Source organism: Vipera ursinii (genome assembly GCF_947247035.1).
Source record: "Vipera ursinii genome assembly, chromosome: 1".
NCBI lineage: Eukaryota > Metazoa > Chordata > Lepidosauria > Squamata > Viperidae > Vipera > Vipera ursinii.
In genome coordinates this window covers 130,868,960-130,892,889 of record NC_139512.1, presented here as the reverse complement: position 1 = coordinate 130,892,889, position 23,930 = coordinate 130,868,960, and the positions used below count along the sequence as shown (strand labels likewise).

At 39.1% G+C, this 23,930-nt stretch overlaps 1 protein-coding gene across 1 annotated transcript in view; it reads left to right on the top strand.

Moving 5' to 3' along the window:
* SLC12A8 (solute carrier family 12 member 8) overlaps positions 1-23,689 on the top strand; it is an 80,791-nt gene extending 57,102 nt beyond the window's left edge. The window contains exons 8-14 of the mRNA XM_083356536.1: positions 1,085-1,172; positions 10,099-10,245; positions 11,535-12,216; positions 13,524-13,621; positions 15,223-15,340; positions 16,683-16,743; positions 21,537-23,689. Of these exons, the coding sequence (XP_083212662.1) occupies positions 1,085-1,172; positions 10,099-10,245; positions 11,535-12,216; positions 13,524-13,621; positions 15,223-15,340; positions 16,683-16,743; positions 21,537-21,702 (1,360 nt within the window). The 3' untranslated portion in view covers positions 21,703-23,689. The remainder of the gene's footprint in view (positions 1-1,084; positions 1,173-10,098; positions 10,246-11,534; positions 12,217-13,523; positions 13,622-15,222; positions 15,341-16,682; positions 16,744-21,536) is intronic.
* The last annotated feature ends 241 nt before the right edge of the window (positions 23,690-23,930 follow it).

Sequence of the window (23,930 nt, the reverse complement as noted above, 5' to 3'; positions counted from 1 at the left end):
TTTTGTTTAGGTTGCTCAGTTCAGCTTCTAGTACATACATGATAGCAGTGAATTATCTTTTTCACAATAATCTGAATAAAAGATAACTACAAATAGCTTCCTTAGCTCTGACTCTGATTTAATTGTTTTGAGGAACATTGTTGTTTTCAAAAATGTGCAAGAATTAATCACATATTATTAGGATCTAATTTAATTTGAATTCAATTCCTAGGCATTATTTTTTGATACAATCATGAAAAACTATAATATACATAATTCATAAAATTAAGAAATGTTTTAGCAATGTATCCTTAGTTCTAAGCAAATAGATCCTGACTGATAAATTGAAGATCTATTCTAGCAGTTAGATTTGGATGGTAGAGGAAGAATTGATGTTTCTACACCTGCCCATTAACAGATAGATTGGCCCCTTTTCCTCAGTGGAACTCCCTTGCACAATAGTATCTCAGTATTCATCATTAATTGGTTCTGGGAGGACTGACAAGTTTTAAAAATGACGAGTGCTAAACAAGTCATGTGACTTACCACATGAACTTTTGTTTTGGCTTCTTGTCTGTCCCTTTTCTATGTCAGCAACCTTCCCAACCTGGCTGACTTCCTCTCCATTCTCCGCAGCCATTCCCCCTTTTCCTATCGCAGAACGTCGAGTACCAAACAAACAACAAGTACCCAGGACAGTACTTTCATGTCAAAGTGAGCCAAGTACCAAGTTTGACAAGTTTTGAAGCGGTTGAGTACCGAGGTACCACTTTAACATCAATGGTTCCTCTACCATTGAAATCTAAGCACCAGGACTATGTTAGAATACATTTTCCTAAAGTTACAGTTACATGTGGGAAAGAATTTCCAACTTTGGATCTTCATAGTTGGGCCGTCCCTTTCCATTCTTGGAGAGTGCGATTGAAATCATGTTCCTCTAGCATTTGCCTCCAAATTTGCATCCATTTCAGTTGCATCCACATTTGTTCCTAAAACGATTAAAATATTTTTCAGAGCGAAGAAAATTTACTGCTTACTGAACTAGCTTATGCTATTAAGGAAGTTATTTTTAAAAAAGCTGTGATATTTTTTTATTTCTTTGCAGGTGGTTTTTATACATTGTTTTTGTTTTTTTACTGGGAGCTATTTGTACCCGAGACTCACTCCGCTATAATTTTATGATAGCAGAAAAGGTAACTTTGAATACATAAGGCAAATCTTTTAATTTTGAATTAAATTATGTGGTCTCCCAATGAAGAGTATTAATGTTTATCTATTGGCCAAACTGCTTCTCAGAATCAACTGTAAGTAGTATAACCTCCTCTCACCTATAGCTCCATGGATGTGCTCTACAGTTATTCCCATAGTTAGGAGAGACCCTCTAGGCAGGGGTCCCCAACCTGTAGACTGTGGCCTATTAGTGGCCCATGAGTGGTTTGCAACTAGTCCACGGAAATGGCTGGAGAGCATGCATGTGCATGCATCCTCATTTGTACAAGCAGTGGGCGAAAGCATGTGCACACTCTTATTTGCTGACCGGCAGGCGAGCATGCAGGCCGCTCACACAAATGGAGTTGGGTGCGTGCATGTGTGCACTTGCCCTCATGCGGCACCATCCCCTCTCCCCCCCAACACACCAGTCCGCAAAACCAGAAACGTTGGGGAACTCTGCTCTAGGATATATTTTGTGAGTAAAAGAACCAGAAAGAGAGAAGGAAAAAAAAAGTTACAGAAGCATGATTTATACATACAACACTGGATATCACTTTGTGCCTGAAGCATATCATCATGATTTTATTCTACAGTTTGCTGCATTTATCATGTATGAAAACGAGTTCCATGACTTTTTTCAAATGTTTGTCTATCAAACCCAAATAAAACCCTCTGGTCTCTATTGTGTATTAATCTTTAAAACCCCCGAATCAGTATATGTAGTTGTATCCAGAATGTTTTAGCTTTTTTCCATATCCACCAAGCATGATAAAATTTTTATTCACGTTGTTCCCATTTCCAATATAAATTTCAAGTGTTATACATTCTAGACAATTTCTCTGATGATGTATACCAATGGTACATCATTTTATAAAAGTTATCTTAAAATATAGCATGATGTAAACCTCAGGCCTTTCATAGATGGAGCCAAATAAAGCAGAACTCCGAGGCTTGAGATTTCCACAAAGAACCTGTTTATTACATATAAAATATTGGCAGGGTCAAAAGTGAAACCAAGTCTGAAAATCCCTCCAAAGAGTTACACTATTACAAAGTAAAACTTCCCACCCCAGTCCTATGGAATCAGCTATGTTCCCCAATGAGGAGGCTTTTTAATAAAATGCCCAACCCTTCATCCTAAGCGAGCGAATAACCTTGGTTCCCACGGGACTCAGAATTGTTTAGACTAGTAAAGGTACTCCTCACCCCCTCCCTTTCATGTGGCAATCTAAAACAACTAAGATGGCTGCAGCCAGGTTCGTTGTAGAGCTAACGCACTTATTTTCCTATTGTTCCATCTGTATATTACAGTCAATTTTTTTGGTTAAATTGGAGAGTGACGTTTGTAGGCTGTTTGTATATAGTAGCTTGCCCTGCTAGACATGGTTGGAATGTGATTCTTTCCTGGTAATATCCTAATTAGAGTGTTACTTTTTCTCTGATTGTTTAGCGAGCGGTTTTTCTTGCTTATCTGACTGTTGGTTGCTAGAGAGGATGTTTTCTGGGTATTTGTTTCTTTTCTTGACATTTATCTTTTAAAAGATATGTACATGGGGGTTATCTCTATATGTCTGCTGATGGCTGTTTTGTTGGAATGCCAGGCTTTCAGAAATTCTCTGGTGTTTTATTTAAACTTATTGTCAGAAACTAAGAGACCATCGTTGCCAAGGTAAGGCCTGCTAAACAGACAGTCATGTTATAAAGTCAAGGTGGGAATTAGAATAGAATAGAGCTGGAAGGGACCTTGGAGGTCTTCTAGTCCAGTCCCCTAATTGAGCAGAAGAACCTATACCATTTCAGATGGGTGGCTATCCAGTCTCTTCTTAAAAACCTCCGGTGATGGAGCACCCACGATTTCTGAAGGAAATTCCAATCCCAGTAGTTTAAAAAAACACTTTATGCTTGGAGAGATGCTCCAAACTAATTTCTGCCTCCACGTGTTTAACATACCTGGCAAGCACCTTGAATGACAGCCTGCCACAGAATTGATCATGTGCATTCCAGGGCATTTTCTCCTTCATGCTACTATGGTATTCAATGTTAACCTTCTCTTACTTGCTACCATCTTATCAGCCTCACTTCTTCACTTTGCTCCATTTACCTATGCATGGCTGTGTTTTGTAAGGTAACCCGGAGTATACTCTAACTCTTCCTCAAAATAATACAATGAGAAAGAGATTATTCTCACCACCTAAGGTACTTTGTTCTTTCCCAAAATACTTTACTTTTTCTTTTAAAAGCCTTAGGTATCCTTGGTTGCCTTAATATGTATACCGTGTTTCCCCCAAAATATTCCGAAATTAAGCCCTAGCTTGATTTTATGTGTGCATCTACTATAAGCCCTAACCCCAAAATAAGCCCTAGTTTGGGGGCAGTGCACACTCGTAAAAATCAAGGTAGAGCGGAGATGGGGGTGGTGGAGCTGCCCCATGCACCTCACACCCTCTTACCTTAGGACCACTGCAGCCAGGCCTCCCACACCCTGACGCCTGTCACACTGTTCTCTTGAGTTCTGCAGCAAGAGGGTGTGCGGGGCATTGTGCCGGTGCCACCACTTGTGCGTGCCGCAGTGTGACGTGCCACACGGACTGCTGCAAGTGGTATCAGCACGATGCACCACGCGGCCTGCCACGAGCGGCAGCAACAGCGTGATGGGTGCAACGTGTCACACAGCCTGCTGCCACGAGTGGTGGCATTAGTGGCACGAGCCACACAGCCTGCTGCAAGTGGTGGCACTGGCACGATTGGTGCGATGAGCCATGTGGTCTGCCGCAAGCAGCAGCACCGGTGCAATGCATCACGTGACACGTGGCTGCATACAGCCACAGAAAACTTGGGCAGCAGCTTGACAGGTCTCGGGGCATGGGAGGCCTGGCTATGGTGGTCCTAAGATAAGAGGGTAAGATATCCCCCGAAAATAAGACCTGGTGCCTCTCTTGGAGGCAAAAAATATATAAGATTGGGTCTTATTTCTGGGGAAACACAGTATGTGTATATGACATGAGACAATATAATGCCTTTTTACTTTCTTACCGCTGTATTAACTGAGCCTTGTACCTTATTTTTCACTTAGCCTGAAATCAGATTTTATGACATTAAACTGGTACGTAGAGAGACAGGTTGTATGACATGAAAAATTCTTTCTCATACAGACGATAGAAAAAAATTCATTTCAAACCATTGGTTATTAGTCTGTGGCCCCCAGACTCTATAACTGTCTACCAAATTCTCAAATATACATTTAATTTTTTAATATACATTTGAGAATACCAGATTATGCTCCGGGCATTTGCATGTGCCTGGTAGGCTTTTTTAAATCTTTTGACTAAAAGATTCATCTCCTCAACTATTGCCATGAGTTGCAATCCTGCCTTTCTTGCCAGTATTTCAGAACAAGAAGAGTGGGGTTCTTTCATCTTGTCTTAACAACTCTGTAAAATAAATTAAGCTGACAAAGAATGACTGACTCACCCAATAAGTTGAATACCTAACCAGGAAATACATCACGCTGTGTGCCTGGGTAGTCCTGCATTCAATTTGTAGGCAGAAGCTATTCTTGATGGATTTCTCTTGCTTTATATGGCAAGGCTACTATATCCTCTGTCCAGTTGAGAATTCAGTTCCTATTCAGTGTTGGCTGGCCTTGTTGTCAGAATGTGTATTTAATAGATATAATAAGAAGACATATGCATAGATGTTACTTTAAATAAACAGAGGGAATTACAGGCAATATGGAAGATCAGTCTACACTTTTCTTTTGGGGAAAGCAAATGTTTAGCAATTTCTTTTCAATGGAATTCTTGTATCCATCTTTATGCATCATGAAGCAAAATGAGAAACAGGAGTTTTATTTCCATTTTGCGGAGAAGAAACTGCTGTGATGTGACAAGAGGATTAAACTACAATTCGCTTCCAGCAGAATTAGATTTCACCACGCATAGGAGAATTTCAATTTCTACACATCGATAGGATATGTCTGTCATTATTTTTAGGAAGACTTTTTATTCTCAAATGCAATTTGGCTATTTATTTATTTATATTTATTTATTAATCTCATTTCTACCCCATCACAATTGGAGACTTACAGGCAGTATAAAACCAGATAAAAATCAATACATTCATAAACAGTGAAACAACCCCACCCAAACAAAAATTACAGACCACAAAAAAGAGACTGTAAATAGCTTAACAAAACCAGGAGATGGCTGTCCATCATAACTTGGTCTTTAAAATTTTCTGAAATATTAGCAAGAAAAAGCAAGCCTGATCTCAGTGAGGAAACTGTTCAGCAGAATAGAAAACCAGCACCCCCTTGTTCTAGTTCTCCAGATATCTCCATCAATAGTAGCTTCCCAAATTGGCTGCTCTGGTACTGGTAGCAATGCTGTAGGTGAAAAAGAAACCAAGCCAACTTTTTATAGTATAGGTCAGGGATGTCAAAATTGCCACTTCACGTGACATGTTGCGAAATATCATGACTTTTTTGCCCTTGCTGGTGCTGGGGTGGGCACAGCTTCCACGTGACGCGTCCGGCTGGCAGTTTGACACCCTGGTATAGGTGGTCCCTTGCTCAATATTAGTAACTGTGAGGGGGATCTCGGAGTCCTAGTGGACAATCACTTAAATATGAGCCAGAAGTGTGCTGCAGCAGCCAAAAAAGCCAACACAGTGCTAGGCTGCATTAACAGGGATAGAATCAAGATCACGTGAAGTATTAATACCACTTTACAATGCCTTGGTAGGGCCACACTTGGAATACTTCATCCATGATGTAAAAAAGATGTTGAGGCTCTAGAAAGAGTACAGAGAAGAGCAACAAAGATGATCAGGGGACTGGAGACTAAAACGTACAAGGAACGGTTGCTGGAATTGGGTATGTCTAGTTTAATGAAGAAAAGGACGAGTGGTGACATGATAGCCATGTTCCAATATCTCAGGGGTTGCCACAAAGAAGAGGGAGTCAAGTTGTTCTCCAAAGCACATGATGGAAACTAATCAAGTAGAAGAGCAACCTAGAAGAAATGTCCTGATAGTTAGAACAATTAATCAGTGGAACAATCTGCCTACAGAAGTTGTAGGTACTCCAACACTGGAAGTTTTTAAGAAGAGATTGGACAACCATTTGTCTGAAATAGGGTTTCCTGCCTAAGCAGGGGTTGGATTAGAAGACCTCCAAGGTCCCTTCCAACTCTATTATTCTATTCAATTTTTTGAATTGTACTTGAAAAACCAATTGGCAGCCAGTGTAGAAAAGCAGTGCTGTACACTCTCAACTATGGTAGCCACAGGTTCGTGGGTTGCTGCATTTTGAACCAACCATTAGTTTCCTAATGGTCTTTAATGATAGACCCAAGAAGAGTTTGTTATAGTAGTCCCATCAGATGGTGATAAAAGACTTACTGTAGAGCCCCAGATAGGGTGCACACATGCAAGAAGAGTTGGTGAGAGGGCCTTTTGGCCACAATTTTTACCTGCTGTCCCAGCAGGAGCCATAAATCTAGAACAGGGCTTTTCAACCAGTGGTATGGGTACCACCTGTGGTACATTGGCACCTGGCAGGTGGTACGCGACCATCCTAGAAAAGTGGTAGCGGGGGAGGGGAATGAGCTGAACCGGTGGCAGCACCGCACAAGCTTGAGCGAGAGATGGCTGGAGCTGCGGGGCTGTCAGGGCTCAATGAAAGCGCCAGGATCAGCGCTTCTTCGGGGCTGTCAGGGCTCAGTGGAAGGGCCAGGATCAGCTGGAGCTTGGCGCTGATCCTGTCGCTTCTGCTGAGCCCAGAAGAAGCGCCGATCAGCTGGAATGTTGCAGCATCTCCAGGGTCTTGTGATTTACATTCAGATGCTTGGCAACTGATTCATATTTATGATGGTCACAGTGTCCCAGGGTCATGTGAAGTGACCAAAATCTGCTGCAACCACCCAGCAGACGGGGGGAATAAAAACTAAACACCCCCACCCCACCCCCGCTGCCAATCCTCAACAGAAATGCTCACAACAATGAAAACCTCGGACAGGAGGAAGAGCGCCGCCGGGTGGGCAGGCAGGTGTCCTGCTCGACTGTGGCTTGGGGGGCATTTTTTCAGTGCCATTGTAACTTCGAACAGTCACTAAGCGAACTGTTGTAAGTCGAGGACTTCCTGTACTTCATCACTTTTTTCCTTTGTGGGGGTCATCAAGTTTTTGACACCTTGCTAGGTGACTGGTGGTACTCAGTTGTTGCCATATCTTAAAAGTGGTACAATGGGTGAAAAAGTTGAAAAGCCCTGATCTAGAATGACCCATCCCCTTGATGGACCTATTCTCTGATGGACTTACTGGTCAGGGAAAAACTGATGGCAACGTATGTATCCACATCAACTCAGCTTCAAGGTTTACCTTCAGCCTGTTCCAGAGAAAAAAGGAATATATGAAGTGATTAAGCTGTAACAATGAAGAATTTGTCAGCATTATATGATAGGAGTTGCACCTGCAAATATACTTTTGACTGTCTCAGTGCAAAAACCATCTTCCCCAGAAAGTGTGAGTGGAATATCGTGGTGCTTTGAATGTGACCATTTCAATTATGTACAAAGCGTGATCTAGCACTAAGTACTGTTACCTGACAATGCCGTTTTCAAATTACATTTATTTGATTATAACCATATATTCCCCAACTATCACCACATCTTCTCTGTATTTTGTATGTGTTAGTAGCAGTTTTTATTAAAAAAATAAATAAAGTTGGCTTGGTTTGGTGGAACTTGATGAATTCTGACATCTTAAATGAATTCCAGGACTCCTTGTGCAGCGGACTCCTGTAGAGTACAGGACTTTAGTAAAGCTTCAGAGGTCTGTGTTATAATATAGCCCACGATTTTCAGTTACCGTTTGGCATTCCTAATTATTGTAATTATTTGCAGTACAGATTTGTAGCTAGAGACTGAAGGCAAGTTTATCATCCCTGGGAAATAGGACAAATGTGATTGGAGTTTTGAACTCACAGTCTATCCCATATGGCCTACTTTCCTTTGCATCAGGATTTTGGACTTTCCTGTCTAGGAGGAAAAATTAATCATGCAGAATAGGATGCCAAGGTGAAGCATTCAGCTATGATCCTGATAAAAGAATAGGGGAGAAAGAGGGAGTAATGTACTAGTTTTGTTTGTTAACATGCACAAATTGCCTAGAGGGATTATAATCAAAGGTTCCAAGAGTTGGAAACAATATCTTGACAACACTTCAAACTTGTGCACTTACTTAGCATTAACACCCAATGAACTCAATATGACTTGCAACCAAACTAACACTAAAAGTATAGGACTGTAAAGTCTTAGATTTTGTTGTCTGAAGAAAAAAATCTTGCAGATTTAAATTTGGAAAGTAAGGGCAAAAATCCATTATTCAATTTGCATACCCCGCTGAAGTGATCCAGAAGTAACTGCCTCTTTAGATTGCTGTCCAAAATTATTTGCTGGAGGATCATTTGAAACATGTCATAAAAAACTTATGGAGCAGTGGGCTAAGGCCTCCTTAAGTAACACCAGCTGCCTGCAATTATTGCAGGTTCGCATCCCACCAGGCTCAAGGTTGACTCAGCCTTCCATCCTTCCGAGGTAGGTAAAATGAGGACCCAGATTGTTGGGGGCAATAAGCTGACTTTGTAATAATGCCGCTTGGGTGTGTGTGAAAGCCCTAATAAGCAGGCATATACATAGAATGAAGGCTACTGCTAAGCTTGTAAGCCGCCCTGAGTCTTCGGAGAAGGGCGGGATATAAATGGGATTAAAATAAAAATAAAATAAAATTTAAAGTACATTACCTGGATTTAGTCTATGTGAAATTACATAAGTACATTCTCCTGGACTTCAACTCTGTTCTGGTATGTAAATGGGATAAAATATCTGGTACTGCATTTTCTGTACGATGTACATGCTTCTTCTGAAATTGCTGTTAAATTAAGCTTTTCCCATTGGATTGCTTCACTCTGGGCAAAGCAATTAAAGTATATTCTTTTGTGCTGTTAATTAGGGACAGAATACCAACAGAACGCTAATGTTTTCTTGCAGCAAAGTGCTTCTCAGTGGTTTGTGACTGATTAGGACAATTTTTAACACAGTTCTTCAAGTTTTGTATATGCATTATCTGAACAAATCTTTTGCCAAAACTGTAAAGCATGCTGTTACTCCCTTATTTCTGATGGGGAATGAAACTGAGAAAAGTCTGCTAACAAAAGGGCTTTCGTTCAGTATTCTTGCCTTCAGTCTATAGCAGGTAATATTTGTAATTCAAGGTTTGAACTGTGGACATCTTGATGTTCTCTGGTTGTTTCCTTGCAGACGTTTCATTACCCAATTAGGTAACATCATCAATGCTAGTGAGAGTGGGGTTTGCTTCCCGTTCAGACTATTTCAAGTTTAATACTCATCATCTCCTGATACGGCTGGCAATGCATCCAGACTAAAATTGTAGAAAATCACCAATCGTCAATGTAGACAGTACTGTATTAAACTAGATGGACTGATGGTCCAATTTGATATAAGGTTATTATGCTTCTCCTAGTGGCTGATGAGATTTGAGCGCCAGATTATCTGAGTCATTTTCTTAGTCGTTGTATTATGTCATGGACGTTTCCATCTGTCCTGTTTGCCATCGTTCGCTCCCTAGAGACTCAAATAGACGATCTGAAACTTGAGCTGGCCACAAACAAGAGGTGTATACCGGAGGTGGTGACCCTTTCAGAGCTGTATGCAACAAAATTTCATTTTGATGTATGCTGCTTGGTGTACATTCAAAGTGACAATAAAGTTGTTGTTATTATTACCATTATCATCATATCAGTAATCTGTGTAAGCCCCAGTGATTTTTATCAAATGTGCCTTCCGAATATTAATCAAGAAACAAAAATTGCTTTCTCTCTTTTTCTTAGGTATCCTTGGTGGGCTTCTTATTCTTACTTGGTTTATACATTTCATCCTTAGCATCTTGTATGGGAGGCCTCTATGGAGCACCCCGAATCCTTCAGTGCATTGCTCAGGAGAAAGTGATACCTCTTCTTGCATTTCTTGGACGTGGGGTTAGTAAACAAGGAAGGCATTTATTTTCAGTGTATAGATATTTTGTCATCCATGATAGATTTCCCTAGGCAGCTCTCTGATAAGCATTGTTTAGACCTTTGATCGTTCTGAATAAGAAAGTCTGTGATATTATATTGAAAAACACTTCTAAATCAGGAAGTCTATTTAGAATGAACTTTCATTCCACACTGCTAATACCATTCAATATATACCTCTGTTTAATTTTTAAAACAAACAAGCTTCTGTAGTACCCATACTCTGTCCTCTTTGTGTAATAATTTCCCACGGTCTTTTAGTAGATGGCATTGCTGTGTAGAGTCAGTCTTCTCTCCAGAACTGCTGGTCTTCAAATATGTTAGAGACATTGTTTAAAACGTATGATATCAATAAACATTAGTAATGTATTTCATAAAAAAAAACATTGTTTCAGTATGGCTCAATTTAGTTCATTCTGTAAATGGCAACTATGGTTTTCCATTAAGAGAATTGGATATAATGACCCTTAGACTTGCAAGCATCCTTCTCTCATCTCCTATTCACACTAAGTCTTCTAACAATCCTGCCCTATTTCCCATGCCGAATAAATCTTCAGACTATTAATTTTGAGTCACTGACTGAGATGGGCAGCTATAGAAATTGAATGAATGAATGAATAAACAAGCAAACAAATCCGAATAAATATTCAGATGAGGTTGAATTATCAAATTATTCAGCATTGATTTGGCACAACAGAAATTATCAAGAAATAATCCAGAATTCATTGTATTCTGGTGAAGTAAGAATAGGAAGTTCATAGGATTGCATAAAAAGTTATGATCAAAGCAATTGTAATGGTCACTTGTGCAGAAAATTGTTACCAAATTTACATTCACGGCTCAGTGGATACGAGATGAGCTTGTTGCTGATGTTGTTGAAAAGTTTGCAAAGATTTTTCTACAGGGAGTTCTTAATTTTTTTCCTAAGACCAACAGTTCTAATTATCCTGAAACAAAATGGAGGCTATTCTGAAATCTCATAAATGTTGTAATCTGGATCCAAAGAGTTAAAGGTTGTGAGAGCACCCCTGCTATTGTTCTGTTCAGTACATGGGTCTTGAGGATGGCAATCAGCAAATTCATTGTGTTGTTCTTTCTTAGATAAGGATTTATCTCAGGGAAGTCCCTGGGTTTAAAACATACAGTAGGCCAGTAAATAAACCATCAAGCAGATTTATATATCATTTAAACATTATCCAGAAATATTTTATGACAGATTATTGTCCATAATTAGCCCTTTGTTCTTAATACAGAAAGGACCAAACAAAACTCCAGTGGCTGCAATCTGCTTAACAAGCCTCATCACCATGGCTTTTGTTTTCATTGGCCAAGTGAATGTTCTTGCTCCGATAGTTACAATAAACTTCATGCTTACATATATTGCTGTGGATTATTCCTATTTCTCAGTCTCCATGAGCTACAATCTTAAGCAGAACTCCAAAAGGATGCGGCAAGAGGATGCCAGGGCTGTGCTAAGTTGCTCTCGACCTTTAATACTCAGCAAATCAACTTGTTATGGATCAAATGGAATAGATCAGCGCAGATCAGATGGAACTTTGCTGGAATTCACAAAAGATATGAACCACCTTTTTAAGCCTGTCAATCAAGATCCAGGAATTGATCTAGAACTAAAAGAAAATAATGTGGATGCCGTTCAAGTGATCAAGCAGAGAAAGCAAAAGAAGGCAGCCAAGCAAACATTAGAAGACAGCTTCTGTTTGGCTCTTGAGAACAACATTGCTCATATTCAGGAGCCTTGCAATGATTCCCTAGAATCCAGTGTCAAAAATGTGCAGCATTTTTCACAGCCAAATTGCCAAGATGTGAATGAAAATGATGCGTCTCCATCTGTTATTAGAAAAAACAATCAGAAGGAAGATGACGGAGACCGACATTTGGATGAAATGCGAAAAGCCTCCAGTCCACAGATGGAGGGTAAGAAGATTTGGAGCACATTAAATTATGTATTTGAAAATGAAGAATGCTCATTTGCTTTTCTAAGTAAGGGAAGTGATCATTTATATGTGTTCAGGCTGTTATCCCTTGTGACAAACTGTTTTTTCTTTACAACCGAGCACAGAGACTGTCTTAATTTAATTTGCCAATGGAAAAGTAACCCAGAGTTAATTCACTACGAGACAATTTAGTGCTTAATGTCTCTTTTCCAGTGCTGTGCGTATGCATCCCTCATCCATACAGCAATGTGAGAGGCATTTATTTTTTATCTTTACATGGGTGACAATACATTCCAAATGTTCAGACTCAGAACATTAATTCTGAATGGCTGTAGTAGTCTACACCAAACAATTCTGAGTTAAAAATGGAATTTATTATATCGCCTAGCTGGATTTTTTTTTTCCATATCTGAAACTTGCATAGAATTGGGTAAAAAGAATCTGAGGCATGCGGCATTCTCTGGGTGAAATCCAGGTGGGATATTTCCATTGCTAGAATTTGTTTCATTAGTAGAGCCAGTAGAGTTTCCCTATATTCCCTCAAAATGTGCTCCAAATTTCCTTCTTTGTCTGAAGCTGATTATCAGGCCAGACAAGGGGGACGGAAACAGACGAACTGCTGCACAGGCAGACATTTGCTTGCAGAACACGGAATTTCACCCAGTTAACTATGTTAATCGAAACACCAAGCTAGAAGAGTTGTGTAAGGGAGAGTGGGAATAAATTCTAAAAGCAAGAACCGAGAGACTCAGGAAATGTTTGGAAATATTTCCAAAGAAAAATGTAATATGCTTTTCAATATGCAGAAAGATGTCATGCTTAATGTTATATTGTGAAATGTTGTATCTTGTCTTTGTTTACTCAGGAGCGTACAATTTGACCAGGAGTGCCTAAATGTTTGCTTGCAACTCCAGAACCCAACTTTGCAGGGCCACCTCCCTAAAACCTGTTTCTTTCAAAGCGGAATACACGACTAAGATTTTTCTGATTTTTCAGATTAGAAAAGGGAGAAAGTCAAATCTGTGGGATTTTCTGAAAGAGATAAGAGGGTTGGGTGAGTTGGAACTAGGGGTTTTAGTTCTTCAACTCTAAATTCCTGAAAGGGATTCAAAGGTAAAATTGTGCCAAATTACAAGTAAAATGGATTTTTGTTGTTGATGCAGGCAGACTATTCAATCCCTAGTGGATTTTGGTTTGTTTTAGAAGTACACAAAGGTCACTTTTGAATGTATCCATCTTATATTTTATTTTATTTTTGAAAGCTTTCTTTTTTCTTTTGTCCTGCAGATATAAATCTAAAACAACAAAGCCAAGAATTAGAAATTCAGAAGATACCAGTTTCTTTCTATTCCAAGCTTTGTGATCATCGGGTTTCCTTTTTTGGTGTGAGTCATCTTCTAATATTTCAAACCTCTTTGTAACATGGCAGGCAAGAAGTTATGAATATTACTATTTATCCAGTAGTAGACTTCAAATCATTATACATAGAATAGGACTTTGCAGCTCTTTGGATTCAAAGACAAAGGGATGCTTCAGTGCAATCCTTCAAACCAAACCAAAACAAATACATATTTTCTGAGGACTGTGTAACAACTATGGAGAGAGTCACGTGATTACAAGAATCTGCTTTAAGGATGTACAGACAGGTGCTAAATATGAAACACAGCATGCTCCATGCCTTGGAATCCAAAGTAGTATAAAATAATAATAAAAAAGAAACAGGGTTTCTAGATAGGAGCCATGTAGCTGAAAAAAATGGGAGCAGTTTGCATTCCTAATCTAGGTCAAAAAGAAGTGTGAAAAAGAAAAAAAAAATAGAATTAGGATAAATCGCAACATGGTGTGATGCTTCAGATCAGGAAGTTGATGTAATCTAGACCTCCCTAATTTCATGTTGCCAGTATATGTGGGACTGCAACATGTATGATTCCATCCTTCCGAGGTAGGTAAAATGAGGACCCAGATTGTTGGGGGCAATAAGCTGACTTTGTAATAATGCCACTTCGGGGGGGGGGGGGGCGAAAGCCCTAATAAGCAGGCATATACATAGAATGAAGGCTACTGCTAAGCACATTGATTTGTGCTTTAGATTGTAAGCCGCCTTGAGTCTTCGGAGAAGGGCGGGATATAAATGGGAATAAAATAAATGTATGATTCCAGATAGTGTGGCTAATTAAGGCATACCGTGACCAGAAGTCTATCCATTGATTGGATGAGATGCAGCATGATTGAGTGTAAAGGTCAAGATGAAAAAGTTCATACGTGTCAACCACATATTGTGGGTAACTGGGTTAATTTTCCTGGCATTGGCTATGGCTATCGGGTGAGATATCTTAACATCATTTAAAATGCTAAGACTTAAAATGATTATTGTACAAAATAATAGGGGACTCAGTCAATAGCATTTAACTTTTAATAACTGCCTGGACATTTCATCTTTACAGATATTCTGCATCTAAATACCAATTGCTAGGAATGACAGCTAATATTTTCATATCTGGTTGGATAAGTTTCCCAGAAGCCTCTCCTGGTCAGTTCTGGTATCAGATGGATAAAAAGCACCCTTAATCTGTTGCAACATCATTGGTTTCATATCTTTACATTCCTGCCCACAAAACAAAGCAGATTAAATTTGAGAGCTGATGCTGCCTTTTCCATATGGTTCAACTGTGTCTGGAAATTCAAACACTCTAATAACAAGTTGAAATTGACAAAAATTGGTCCTGAAAGATATATAGCCTCTGGCATTAAAGATTTCACATCCCCAAGACTTACTCACCCAATAAGTTAAATAATTTTTAGTTTACCTGCACCAAAAATTCTTTGAAATTTTGCCAATAATGAGGCAAGAAGTAGAACATGCTAAGACATCTTATCCGCCTTTGAATGCTTACCTTGTTTCCCACAGAAATAGGAACATTCTAATAACAAAAGCAGCTAAATTTAATTTATCACAGCTTAATCATAAATATCCTCTTTCCTACAGGCAATAGTTTCATTAGCCATTATGTTCGTTATTCAGTGGATTTATACCCTCGTTAATTTGGGATTAGCAATTATTTTGTATTTCTACATTGGCAAAGCAAGTCCAGGACTACCACCTGGTAAATATTTCTTCTTCTTCTTCTTCTTCTTCTTCTTCTTCTTCTTCTTCTTCTTCTTCTTCTTCTTCTTCTTCTTCTTCTTCTTCTTCTTCTTCTTCTTCTTCTTCTTCTTCTTCTTCTTCTTCCTCCTCCTCTTCTTCTTCTTCTTCTTCTTCTTCTTCCTCCTCCTCCTCCTCCTCCTCCTCCTCCTCCTCCTCCTCCTCCTCCTGATACAAAGATCTGGTTCTTGCCTCTCCATCTCCTGGGTCTGCTTCATATTCTTTGACCTTCTCCTCATCTCACTTGCTAGATAAATTTAAGTCTTTTAAAGTTTTTACCTCCATTTATAAATTTGTCTTATTCTGAATCATTCAAGATGGTAAAAACGAAGCTTACAGTACTCAATGAATGTGGAATAAAGTTTGAGCAGATGAAAATGAAGTTGCCTAATCTTCATTGTCAACTTGGTTTTAGGACAATAAACTATTTTTTAAAAAAATGATGGGGTTGTTAAAAACTGAGACTGAAAGTAAAGAGAATTAAATATTTCTAGAATAGCTTTTATATTAATAGAAATTAACTACTGCACTGCAGATTAGAAAAAGCACCATGAATTCAAAATAAACCAGCAGGTTGTAAGATCACATTTGACCTTAAAAAAGAATGCATATCTTTCCCACTTTTCCAGTTATAACCTCAGTGGCTGTATTTTATAAAAACTGACACCAGCCTGAAGAATCACCGAACTAAAGCTATCAACCTTAATTTTGTCCTTCTTGAATTACAAGTGCAGTGGTGTGTACACAAGTGTTGACAATCCTTCCATTTTTCAGCTTCAGCTAGCTTGCAAACAATATTTGACAGCAGAATCTTTAAAAGCTTTTAAAAAAATAATTGGGAACAACTAATTTATTTTTTTGCTGCTTTCTATGCAGGTATAATAAACTATACTGAAAATTGCAATTCAAAATAAAGGTTAAGCTCTTCTCAATTTTTAGAAACATACCATTGCATCATGGAGAAAAAGTTAGAAAGTCTCCAAATATAGGTAATATTTAGAGCCAGCATTGCTTAATTAAATTTAGTTTAAGAAGAACATTGGAGAACTGCATTTCTATTATGGTTAAACTTACTCAAACTAACTTCAGTTATTAAGGCTTAAAGAAGGACTCTTGGTTTTTGTAACTCTTCTCCTCAGAGATATTCCCTTTGGAGAAAACAGGTGTCCAAATTCTCCAAAATACACAGCTGCTTTAATACTTTGAAGGCAGAAACTTCCTTTGTGCTAACACGTTTTGCCTAGCACTATTCTTTAACATTTTGCACAGTTGCAATCATCTGCATTTGTTTCTTGTTTCTACAGGTGCAGCAGCTAATTTCAGCCTTTTCAAGTGGATTAAACTCCTTTTCCTTAATGCCTGCAGGTTGGTTTTGGTGACTAAGAAAATCCACTCTCTAGTTTGTAGAGAGCAACTCAAGTTTACTAGCTTTTACTGAGAAACAATTGATGATGAGTCTAATGGAATTTAGGATTGGTTAATGATAACCATGATTTTAAATAGTCACAAATGAATTTGTAATGAAAAAACAAATCCCTGTGGTTTAAAGCCCTTGTATATATATAAAAAATCTCATTTAGTCCATTACAGGATTCACTTGCAATTATGAAATAATAATTGAGCTACAAAAATTTTAGAACTTTACTACATAAGAAGCCAAAATTTAAATGTGCAATTGAGTACAGTACAAAACCCTATTACTAAGCACTACTAAAATACTGAACTCTGAATATTAACTGTTTCTACCTCTAAAAATCCTTTAAAAGGTTAAGGGGAAAAAAAACAACCCATAAGACTTCTTCAAAATGCCTTCAAGTATTGGGCAGCAACTGTGTCAGCAGCAACCAACATGGATCCTTCCTTCATGAGCAACTTCGCAGTGCCTGCAGAGTCAGTCTGGCATTGGAGAGGGCTTTTACCTTCTTTTACCGGTCTACTATAGGGAGTGTCCTCTCACACTGTATTGTGGTTTGGTATGTTGGCCTGACAGCCACGGATAGGAAGATATTACAGAGGGTGGTGAGCACAGCACAAAACATCGTGAGCTGTCCCCTGACACCACTGGATGACATCGCCAGGGCTCGCTGCCTTGGAAGAGTGAGGAAAATTCTCAGGGACGACTCACCATCGGGTAGGAGATATAGAAGTATAGCCAGCCGTACCAACAGGCTGAAGAACAGCTTCTTTCCAAGGGCTGTCAGGCTTCTGAACGGGAAATAACTATGTATGATTGACTTGTGAGGCCGGTGTGTTGTGTTGTGCAATTAGCTCACATGGTGTAACAAGATGGTGGTTTTGTTGTCACTGTGAGTTGTGGTGGGACACGAAGGGAGGTTCAGCCAATCTCACTATACACATGTTGTACTTTGATAATAAAGGTTCATTCATTCATTCATTCATCTGTTAATGCCAAAGGAGAAAGAATAGAATGGAACGGAACGGAACGGAACAGAACAGAACAGAACAGAACAGAATAGAATAGAATAGAATAGAATCTGGAAGGGACCTTGGAGGTCTTCTAGTCCAGCCCCCTGCTCAAGCAGGAGAACCTAAACCAGTGATGGCAAACCTTTTAGAGACCAAGTGCCCAAAAACTGCCCCGCCCCTGCCCCACCCCCACTCACAGGGCCACCTATTGCCTCCACAGCCCACTGCAGATTGCCCAGGTGGCCCTGCAGCACCATGGTGGCCATGCCCTCTACCCACATACCGCAGCATCATCTGCGCGCGACGGGGTGCAAGGGCGGAGTATTGTCCCTGCTGCCCAACTGCTATGTCCTTGGCTGCACTGCTCCATGCAGGACGCGCCCTGGGGCAACTCTCCTCCAGAGGGGCTGCTGGTGAGGGGACTGTGGGGGGAGGTGGGGCTGGGACAAGGGAACGCATGCCCACAAAGACGGCTCTGAGTGCCGCCTCTGGCATGTGTGCCATAGGTTCACCAACACTGACCTATCCCGTCTCAAAGTAATAGTAGTAAAAGCTGTCTTCTCAGTGGCTCAGCTATATATGATTTAGGCAGGGGTAGGAAACTGTCAGCCCCTTGACTTCCCTGGATCATATCACTGAACTTCAGCCCTGTGTCTTGCTTTCTGGCCCTATAAAAGTGCCCAGTGAAGCCTTGATGCACTTATTTGACAGTGAAAGCCATTTCTGAACTAACTAAATACATGCGAAGACATACGGAAGCAGTTTGCTCCTATTGAGAAACTCTACATCTCCATTTGTTTTCTCTCTGAATTTTGTAAATTTTGTAAACTTAAAAAAAACAAAACTTGTGGCTCCTGGTTAAAAGACTGAACATTATATTGGGCTCAGAAGTCTAGTGCAAGACAAGACTCATGCAAGTAATCCCCGACTTATGAGCACAGGGGTTTTTTATATTTTTTTCAGGGATTTAAATTAATCTTTTTAAATTGTTTTTAATTTTTGTATCGATGTTTTAAGTACCCTGTAAACCGCCCTGAGTCCTACGGGAAAGGGCGGTATATAAATTCAATCAAATTCAAATTCAAATTCAATTCAAAAATTTCCATAGCTAAGCAAGTCAGTTGTTAAGTGAATTTTGCCTCATTTTACAACCTTCCTTGCCACAGTTGTTAAGTCAGTCACCGCAGTTGTTAAACAGGTATCATGGTTGTTAAGTGTAACCTGGCTTCCCTACTGACTTTGCTTGTCAGAAGGCCTCAAAACGTGATGATCACATGACTCTGGGACACTGCAATTGTCATAAATACACGCCAGGTGCCAAGTGGCTGAATTTTGATCATGTGACCCTGGGGGATGCTGCAGCGGTTTTAAATAGGAAAAACGGTCAGACTTTCTTTCAGTGCTGTTGAATGGTCAGTAGATGAATGGTTGTAAGTTGAGGACTACCATTAGTGCAACAGAGGTGCTCATGTTCTGATTGCTGTGATCCCACCAAACAATTAGACTGCCATATCAGTTGAAGTTCCAAATCATCTTCAAAGACAGAGCCACACTAGCATGGCCTGGTCTGGGTGATAGAAATGGAGGATAACTGAACCAAGGTTAAAAAGCACTCTTAAGCTTCTGGTACCCCTTAAGAGCCCTCCATTAACCTAGAATTCAGAAGAGTTCTTAAACTGCTTTAATTATTTTGTAGGGCAATATAACCCAACTCCGAGCAGTTACCAAGCTCCATCATTGTGCCTTCTCATACACCACAAAATTCATTCCACAGGAAAGTTGTTTCCCAAGGCAAGTAAATGTAAAAGACAGAGAGAGCATCTGCATATGGATAACAGTTTGGCTCAGACCATTGTATTATTTCTTCTAGTAGCTTTATACAGATATTAAAAATGTTTTGAAGACATCCGCCAATTCACTTATCTCCACACATGTTAAAAGCGTTGTTTTCTAGTGCCTGTATCCCAAAGATGTTTTTTCACGAGGCAACTGGACATTTTTTGATTTTCTTTGAAGGCGTTTAGCTTCTCATCCAAGAAGCGTCTTCAGCTCTATTTTTCTTTGAAGAAGCTTCTTGGATGAGAAGCAAAACGCCTTCAAAGAAAAACAAGAAAGTCCAGTTGCCTCATGAAAAAGCACCTTTGGGATACCTCTGACCTGGACGACTGAGAATCTCCATAGACATCTAGTGCCTCTAATCATCCTACTAATTTTATGTTTGTGTGTATGTCCTGAAACTATATTTTAAGGCATTTATAATCAACAATTATTTACAAAGAATAAATAAGAAGTTTCTTATTAATGACCCAGGAATCGCAAGACATTGAAACAATATATAAGTAAAAATCCAGATATCTCCCCTTTCAGAAACTGTTTCTGTGAGGGAGGTAAGCATTCAAATTACAATAGACTGTATTTTGTGGCTATAGAAATACAGTTCTTAGCTATAGAGCAGCTGAGAATGTTCTCTAGACAATCATTGCCAGAATATGAACCCAGGACATTGATAACAGCTTGGCTTACCTTGCCCACTCCCAAATCTCACCCATGTATGCTTGCATTGGATCAGGGCCTATTTTACTTTTGTGTACCATTTGTGTACCATTTCCCATTAAAAAACAAAACAAAATGGAAGCAGCTTACAACCAAATGTTAATTCAAAGCAAAAAGATCCTGGTTAATTGGTTTCCACAGTTAGTTTTCAGACATTCCATTGAGTCTTCAGCTGGAGTGCTTTGTTCACTCAAGACTGGGTGACCATGGCTGGTGATCTGGGAACACCCAGGAATACATTGCTATCTTGCTACATCTATCTTGCTATGTCACTACTTGGGGAATATGATAAGTGAAAGGAGCTTTCCAGCAGCTGTGTTTGTTCAATATTATTGAACCAAATTGTCTAACCACTGTGTGTGAATGTGTGTCATTTTAAACTTTTGGAGTAGACCTTCATGGCTAATTACAGTTTTTTCCCCCCTCAACTCTAGCGAGTGATATATAGTATGGAAAATGCTATTTTACTATCAGACATGTGTGAATGTAATTGAACATTATGCTAAGGTTTTTTTTTAAATGTTTAGTTTAATAGGGAATTAACAAAACACTATTTTTAAAAAAATAGAAAAGAGGTTAAACAAAAGATCAAAGTATTAAGGAGTTAAGTCAAATTAAAAAATATAGACTTTGAAAATTAAAGAGAAATATGAAAGTCTAAACACTATTTCTGTTCAGAAGAGGATTTGTATAATTAGATGGAGATCATTGTGGGGATGGTACACAATAAGCTTTCTGAGCATTTCATTTTTCCCCTCTCACTTTTTTCTCAGGACTGTTGCCTGCTAACAAAGAATGTTTGGAAGCAGCAGGCATCATGTTAAGAGGTTGGTCCTTTGCCATAAAGCATACATTGTAACAGGAACAAACCTCCATCTTCTAATTGCATGGATCAGAGCAGCTAAAGTACTTGGCAATAAACGAGAAGGAGCAAATATGTGTGGAAAAGAAAAAAACCCTTGACTTGCATGTTTTTAGAATAGCTGTTACATAAGAAAGAATTCTAGCCAAATGCGAGAGCCATAAGAAAAAGTTGGCATTCCATTCTGGAGTGAAGTTTTGGGGTGTTTCGCAGAATGCATTCTTTCTTTGTTTTATTTACATAGTTCAGAGTGCAGCTGCAGATCTATTGGGAAACAATGGGGCATCTGAAGGTTTTGTGTTCTTTTGTTTTGCAGGGGAAGGCCATCCCCGGAGGAGCGATTTGTTGTGACACCGACCTTTGCAACAGTTGGCATGGAGACCACTCAACTCACTGAAGAGAATACAGATTTTGCTTCCCGGGATCGTTACCATCATTCCTCTATTATCACCCGAGAAGAGTTGGTCCATCAGTTCCAATGAGAGAGCTACGTGCCATTCACTTTAACAGCCAATTAAAGACTCTTGACTACAGACATACCACCTGATTAAAAGGCTTGCCCTTTTCCCAACTGATCTTAATGAATACTGAAATTTCCAATTAAGGGGAGTCGGGGAAGGAGTGGCAGGCAAGTTCAAACCCTGCTGTGTCTAAAAAGAGGATCTGGGTTTTCATTCCAGAGCATCGGATAGTTTTGTGCAATAACTATCAGTCTAAAACAGAATGTAGTTTTGTAACACTACCTGTATTTGCTAGAGGACATAGGCCACCCCAAATTCCATTCCACAGGCAGGTCCTTCTGAAATCTAGAGTTGCACCAGGCTTCTCCAAAGTGGTTGGTATAGATCGCCCAAAGATCAGTAGGACTATCCACTGGTTTTGTTGTTAATATTACTATTTGTAGCACTGTTCATTAAAGTGTTTATTAAATTATTTTCATGTAGTAAACATTTGGGGAGTTGATCAGCAATCTGAAACTTAATGAAGAGGTCAGTGAATTGAAGAATTTAGGGACATCCTGAATTACAGGATATAAAGAGAGAAAGATGTTATGGACAATCAATGCAAGTGTTTACTATGGGTAGAAAAGCTGAGTTTCCTAATACCTTCTCCAGGATTGGATCAAACTTTTCTGAGTCTTGCAGTTGTCCTTATTTATATTTCAAAGTTTAGGCACAAACAATTAGCTGTGACACGGAGACGTCCTCGGACAAGCGCTGGCTCTTCGGTTTTGAAACGGAGATGAGCACCGGCCCCTAGAGTCGGAAACGACTAGCACGCATGTGCGGGGGAACCTTTACCTTTACCTAAAATTTAAATTGCACTTTAATCTTCAAACTTCCCATGCCTTCTAAGTCTTGCCCAGAATGCTGTATAATGAGATATTAATACATTTTTGTAATTTATTATCATGGAAAAACCTATACAGTATACTGTAAAGAGCAGATCCTCAAATGCTTCAAAGAGTAATATTAAAGCTACAATACATTACTCATTTGTATTGTTCACATCTGATTAAACAACAAAAAGAACACTTTAAGAGATATCTTTGGGTTAATGCTGGCAAATCCATGGTTAGTCCCCCATGTTTTGACATCAGGACTGTTACATATATGGCTTGGAGGTGAGCTGTCAAAGTGAAATGTGTGAGCAGAATTTATTTGTCTGTGGAGATTCTCAGTCATCCAGGTCATAGTTGTCTCAAAAATGCTTTTTCAAAAGGCAACTGGACTGGGGTTTCCCCCCGCCCCCCCCCTAAGGAAGAGGAAGGCATTTCACTTCTCAACCAAGAAGCTTCATCAGTTCTGGCAGGAGGGTGGAGGTGATGGAAGGATTAGAACTAACCCCACCATCCTGCCAGAACCAATGAAGCTTCTTAAATGAGAAGCGAAACATCTTCCTTGGGGGGGTGGAATCAGTCCAGTTGCCTTTTGAAAAAGCACCTTTGAGACAAGAATTTATGTGCTTGGTAAAGCGACTTGGAATCTGATGCCAGTAAAGTAACATTGCCAAATTTGATTTCTAAGTAAGTAGAAACAATATGGAAACATGTTTTGTTCTGTAGTAAGAGTCCTGAAGGTTAATAAATTGTCATATTTATACAGAGATTAAAAGCTACTTATTCATTTATGTTTCCCCTTCTTTTGCTTATAATTTGAGAGAGTTGTGAAGTCAAGAATTCTAATGTTAAGAATAATATATCTTAAGAGTTTTATATACCAGGTGTTCAAAAGTTATCAGTACCTATTTCCCCTCTTGTTTTTGCTGTCTCAATCTTTTTCCATTATTTTCCTCTTTTATTTTATTTGATGAACAATAAGTGTTGTTACCAAAACAAATAGTAAATGGTACTGCTTATTTGACTGCGCCGTGCAGCCTAAGAGAACTATGATTTAGTTTTATGTTCTGTGAAAAAAGGGATGTTCTGTTAATCCTTTTCAAATTTTTAACATAAGTGAAATAAATCTGCTTTCACTTTAACTAGAAAAAACCAAAACCTTGCCAATTTAATTTTTTAAAAAAGGCTGCAAATATTTCTACAATTTCTTCTGGAGTTAAAGTTCAGGTTCTAATTTCTTAAATTTCATTTTCTGAATGTTAAATTTTATTTACTAAATTAATTTCTTCAGTTTTTTTAAAAAGAGTTTGTTAAATAAATTAATTCTTGAGCTAATCCATTATATGTGAGGACTTCAGATTAGAATGTGCC